General features: G+C 42.6%; 1 protein-coding gene across 1 annotated transcript in view; it reads right to left on the bottom strand.

Annotated features, from left to right (window-relative positions):
* Positions 1-989: 989 nt before the first annotated feature.
* The window catches only part of LOC125722825 (stonustoxin subunit beta-like), a 52257-nt gene continuing 47246 nt past the window's right edge, over positions 990-6000 (bottom strand). The window contains exons 3-5 of the mRNA XM_048999009.1: positions 4452-4625; positions 4293-4339; positions 990-1504 (exon numbers count right to left, since the gene is read on the bottom strand). Of these exons, the coding sequence (XP_048854966.1) occupies positions 990-1504; positions 4293-4339; positions 4452-4625 (736 nt within the window). The remainder of the gene's footprint in view (positions 1505-4292; positions 4340-4451; positions 4626-6000) is intronic.

The raw sequence follows: 6000 nt of genomic DNA, 5'->3' as shown, positions 1-6000 counted from the left end.
TATAACTGATTACAGTCACTGTATAGAATGTTAATCTGCAATAGATAATGAATCCAATGGTGGATTGTTAATGGATGTCTGTGTATATTCTTACACGTCTGTTGTTAATAATAATGCATGCAGATAAATTTAGTGGCTTTTGCCAGTCGGGGGTGAGAGGGGGCAAAGGATTCAATATCTATCTATACATCAGTTTCTCTGGGTCAGACACATGGGGGCGGAGCAGGGCAGGGGTGGCAAGGGTGCCTGAGCGCCTGCCCCTTCTGACCGATGGGGGCATAACCAGACCTTTACCAGTGGGGTGGGGGTTAATTATTTAACAAAGCCAATTTCATCCATCCATCCATCCATTTTCCAAACCGCTTATCCTACTGGGTCGCGGGGGGTCCGGAGCCTATCCCGGAAGCAATGGGCACGAGGCAGGGAACAACCCAGGATGGGGGGCCAACCCATCGCAGGGCACACTCACACACCATTCACTCACACATGCATACCTACGGGCAATTTAGCAAGTCCAATTAGCCTCAGCATGTCTTTGGACTGTGGGGGGAAACCGGAGTACCCGGAGGAAACCCCACGACGACATGGGGAGAACATGCAAACTCCACACACATGTGACCCAGGCGGAGACTCGAACCCGGGTCCCAGAGGTGTGAGGCGACAGTGCTAACCACTGCACCACCATGCCGCCCCCGCCAATTTCATTATTTAATCAAATATATTAATAATTTTATTTATATTAATCCACTGAAGCAGGACAGTAACAGGACATAATTATATTTTCCAGTGTTTTTGTGTCTGTTATGTCTCCAGTTAAATGATTATTATACACATTGATTCAGTGTCATTGTGTCAGTTATGTTCAGCTGCAGTATTACAATGAATTTAACTTAATCCAGCAGACTGTGGTTTCATTATGTTACTCAGTTATGCTTTGGGTGACGCTGAAGCAGACATTTTACCTTTTTGCCAGGAGAAACAGCAACACGTCACAGTGATACTGAGGATTTAAAAACATAAAACCCTGGATAGAGGGGTTCAGTGAATGAGGAGGTGAATCTGTACAGGGGGGTCAGTCCATCAGAGGAGACTCTGTAGAAGGACAGAGCACCAGCCCCCCAGTCCAGATACACTCCTACTCTGCGGGAGCCTGAGGGCTGTATGGGTATGAAAGTTTGTTTACCATTGTGCCGGACAGAGTAACTGTCAGTATCACAGCACAGAATCCATGACTTGTCATTGTATCCAAACACACAGTCACTCCCTCCTTTCCTCCTGATCCCTTTATAAGTCACTCCTATCCAGGCTGCATCTCCATCACACTCAGCCTCCCAGTAACAGCGGCCAGTCAGACTCTCTCTGCACAGAACTTGGGGGCGGCTGTCAAATCTCTCTGGATGATCAGGATATGGCTGCTCTGCCCCCCCTGTCACCTTCCTGTTACCCCCTGACAGAGACAGGAATCTGTTTGCTGTGTTGGGGTCCAGCGTCAGCTGGCAGGAGTCTGTAGGCAGGAGGAAGAATTATTAATCCCATTAGGCCGCCTGTACTTTATGTTTCTGTTCGATATAAAAACAGCACAGCTTCCCCTAACGAAGCGGGAACTGAAGTTTATGAAACAGCTCAGGAAATGTCGGAGGGAAGAGCCGCCAAAATTCGGCGCAAACTAAACTAACAGCTTAATTGAATTAAAAAATGACAAAGCAGCGACATTCATCAGACATATTAATCACAAGCATATTTACCACAAAACGGCACCAGATATCAATACTAAAGTCAGTGTCTTTCCTTCTAACTGCTAAAGCCGGAGCATGCGGTTTGAAAATGGCCACCAATAACAAAGTATTTAAGTAATATTATTACATATTTAAATAAAATATTTAAATATTAAATGATATTTAATAAAAGTTTGGTCCTGGATTCTGATACGAACGATGATTCCGGTGCCTGAACCACGCTCAAAGAGGATCCAGTATTTGCAGCGATTGTCTGACATGGTCTTCAGTCACAACAAAGCCGGTCTGAATGCATTTCACATGCATCGGCTTATTTCCGTGAAGCATGTCATACTGTATCTACTGATCCGGGAGAAACACTAGTGATGGGAATTCCGGCTCTTTTAAGAGCTTTTAAGAGCTCTTTTATGGCTCAGCTCACTTAAAAGAGCCGGCTCTTTCGACTCCCAAGTTGCTCTTCAGATTTTTTTTGGTGCTTAAATGAATTTATTACCAGAAATAATGTAAAATTATTAGTGAAATGAATTACTATGGTTGGAAATCACATGCAATCATTTTCGCCAGTTCCTCATTAATTATGTTCTGTTTGCGCAAACTGTCTCATAGAGCTCTAGGTGGTTGTGATGCTATACTGGATGACGGTGTAGACATTGACGAACTGACACTTTCAACAGTTGCAGTAGACAAACTGTCACCTTCATTAGTAGCAGGTTGACTTGCTTGTCTTTTTTCTTCCCATTAGCACTGATGGATGTACAGTTCTCATGTGCCAATGCAGGTTATTTGTAGAACCTGTGCGATATGAGATTTTAATCTTGCAAGCTCTACACTCTGCCTTTGCAATTGAAATGTATCCAAATTTTTCCTGCAGTCACTCATTTTGTCGCGCACATCTCCTTCCTTCCTGTTTCTCTCTCTGTACGTGTGATTGCTGTATTTGTCTGTGAGTGCATTCGACTTCACACAGCCATTTGCAGTGTTGGCTTAAAGTAGTGCATTCTGGTCCCAACGCAATGCATCATGGTTAGATTTTTTTGCCCGACTTCAGCCGGGGCTGCAAAACGTCACCATCCGTGACCATGTCACATGGTACAAAAACCTCACGAGAGCAAGACGAGTTAAGACTTAAATCCCTAGTCTAACGCACCCTGTAGCACCGCCCCTCCCCCTCCTGCTCAGTGCAGACACGCATCGTGTAGTTGACCAATCCGTGTGGGTGGAAAAATAATGAAGAAAGAAAAAAAGCGGCTCTGACTCCGGCTCACAGGCAGGAGCTGGCTCTGATCGTTCACTTCAAAAAGCCGGCTCTAAGAGCCGTTTCGTTCGCGACCGACACATCACTAAGAAACACTGCAGCGTCAAGCGGGGCGGAATAGGTGCCGCGCAAAGCCGCAAACTAATGATAGTTTACAAACCATCAATAAAAGCGGATTAAACTACACAGATCGTGCATCATGAAAAACAGAAAGGTTCTCATTAATTCAGAAAAATATTGTTCAGAGAAACGGGATTATTATCTCATTAATTTGGAAAAACAGAATTAATTTTTCCCAGATGAATGCAATACGCTTCCATAGAGAACCGCTTACTGCGCGCGTGACTCTAGATGTGGTGCCGCTGCCGCGAGGTGTGAGCCCCGCATCTCCCGCACGCACGCGGCCGCTCTAATCTGTTAACATGGGCGCCGAAATAAAATTTGATATTTTCTGCTGCACATCCAATGTATCCAGGGTGCAAATTTCTTTTAGCACCATGGATCAGGAGAACTTTTTAATATCCATGAGCGAAGCCCTACATGATTGGCTAGATGTTTAATATTTATGAGGGGGGATTACCTGACTGGCCAATTAACATTGACATTTTCTGCCTGTTTCTTCTGCCTAAGGCAGGGGTGTCGAAATCCAGTCCGGGGGGGGGGGAAGCCCTGTGTGATAATTAGCACAAGCAGTTGAATCAGGTGTGTTAAATCAAGGAAGACCCAAAAATGTGCAGGACTCTGGCCCTCCAGGACTGGATTTGGCCTCCCCTGGTTTAAGGATTTCAGTAACCAATCAGTAATATTCTCTCATGAATTTTAAGGAATGTTCCAGAACCACCCTGTAAAAATGCAAATTCACATTTCGCACTTGAGGAGAGAATCCGGTATCACTGCCTACGGGTGCCGTCTTGGGACAATACTAACGAATCTCACACAGAAAACACATACACTCACGGCATCCGCAAAAAGAACAAATGCAAAGGATTCTTATTTTTTTGAGAAATTAAAGATGTATAACTACAGCAAAATATATTTTAACCATCCTACACTCCCACCCAAACACAAAGACAATATGAGCATAAAACGATTAAATGAATTGATAGTGTTTTTGGTGATGATTTTGATATTTTGTTTCTCGTTTGGATGTTGTCTAAAATGACATGAAACTCACCTTAACACAAACATGGGAATCCATCTACACACAGTGCAAAAAGCCACACTCATCACAACAATTGTGTGAATAGAACCATAACATAATATTAATGGTATTATTAATAAAAACATGCAAACACACTTACATTTCTGTAAGCCTGGTCTGGTCCTGCACTCTCCACCGTGATCCACACTACAGGAGAAGCAGAATGACATAGTACTGCTGTATCCATTTATTTACTGGTGCCTCTTCTTCACATACATGCATAAGTATCTGTAGCGTGTCAGACACACACTGTACTCACTTCAGATTCTCCAGTTTACAGCTGGGATCCTCCAGTACAGCAGAGAGCAGCTTCACTCCTGAGTCTCCTGGGTGATTGTAGCTCAGGTCCAGCTCTCTCAGGTGTGAGGGGTTTGACCTCAGAGCTGAAGCCAGGGAAGAACAGCCTTCTTCTGTGACTCTACAGCCTGACAGCCTGCAGAGAGAAAGACAAAAAATCCCCAATAAATAAGATCACCTCACCATTACAAGCATTACTTTTAAGCAAAAGTGACTCCTCTAATAAATATTTCAATTATCATGCAAAATTAACATCTTTTGAACATTTTATAAGAACCTATACTTCTCAAAACAAGAACCAGATCCAGCTGATATAGAATCATTTAAAAAATAATCTAGACTTACCCATATTAACCAATGAAACAGCAGATGTCCTTGATGCCAGAGGTGGAGATTTCAGGTCCAGGGAGTACAAATCCAGACCAAGATTTTGTTTCAACCAACCAGTTGAATATAAAGAGTCACAATCACAGAGACTCAACTGGTTTGTTGAAACAAAATCTTGGTCTGGATTTATACTGTCTGGACCTGAAATCTCCACCTCTGCTTGATGCACCATTAACATCAGAAGAACTACATAAGGTCTTCAACCAAATGCCAAACAAACAATCGCCAGACCGGATGGTTACCCTGCAGAAATCTATACACATTTTTGGGACATATTATCTCCACTCTTCAATAGACTGGTAAGAGAAATGAAACATACGTCACAAATCCCATCACGTATGAGCGCAGTGACAATTACAGTGTTATTGAAGCCTAATAAAGACCCAACAGAACTCTCCAGTTACCAGCCATTACAGAGTTATTGAGACCTGATAAAGACCCAACACAACACTCCAGTTACCGACCATTTCAGTGTTACTGAGACCTGATAAAGACCCAACACAGCCCTCCAGTTACCGGCCATTACAGTGTTACTGAGACCTGATAAAGACCCAACACAACCCTTCATGTTCCTGCCATTACAGTCTTATTGAGACCTGATAAAGACCCAACACAACCCTCCAGTTACTGGCCATTACAGTCTTATTGAGACCTGATAAAGATCCAACACAACCCTCCAGTTACCGACTATTACAGTGTTATTGAGACCTGATAAAGACCCAACACAACCCTCCAGTTACCGGCCATTACAGTGTTTTCACAGATTGGAGAGACTCTGCCTCTCTAAGACATCCCTTTTATAGCTAATCAGGTTACAGACCTGATATCAATTAACTTAATTAGTTGCTAGATGTTCTCCCAGCTGAATCTCTTTAAACTCCCCCCCCCTTACCTTTTTGCTGTTATTTTTATAAATTATTATTATTACTGTTTGATTAATTGTATTTTTCATTGTATTGTACAGTATGTTTCAATCATTACAAATACGTATAAAAGTGGGTCTGTGTATGTATGTACATATATATGTATCAATTAATATATTTGTGTAAATATTTTTTTTTTGTAATTTCTTTTTGACAATTACGGCTCATCATCTACAACCATCCATTCATCCATCCATCATC

This window comes from Brienomyrus brachyistius, unplaced genomic scaffold (genome assembly GCF_023856365.1).
Source record: "Brienomyrus brachyistius isolate T26 unplaced genomic scaffold, BBRACH_0.4 scaffold42, whole genome shotgun sequence".
Taxonomy (NCBI): Eukaryota; Metazoa; Chordata; class Actinopteri; order Osteoglossiformes; family Mormyridae; genus Brienomyrus; species Brienomyrus brachyistius.
This window is presented reverse-complemented; position numbering and strand designations above follow the sequence as displayed.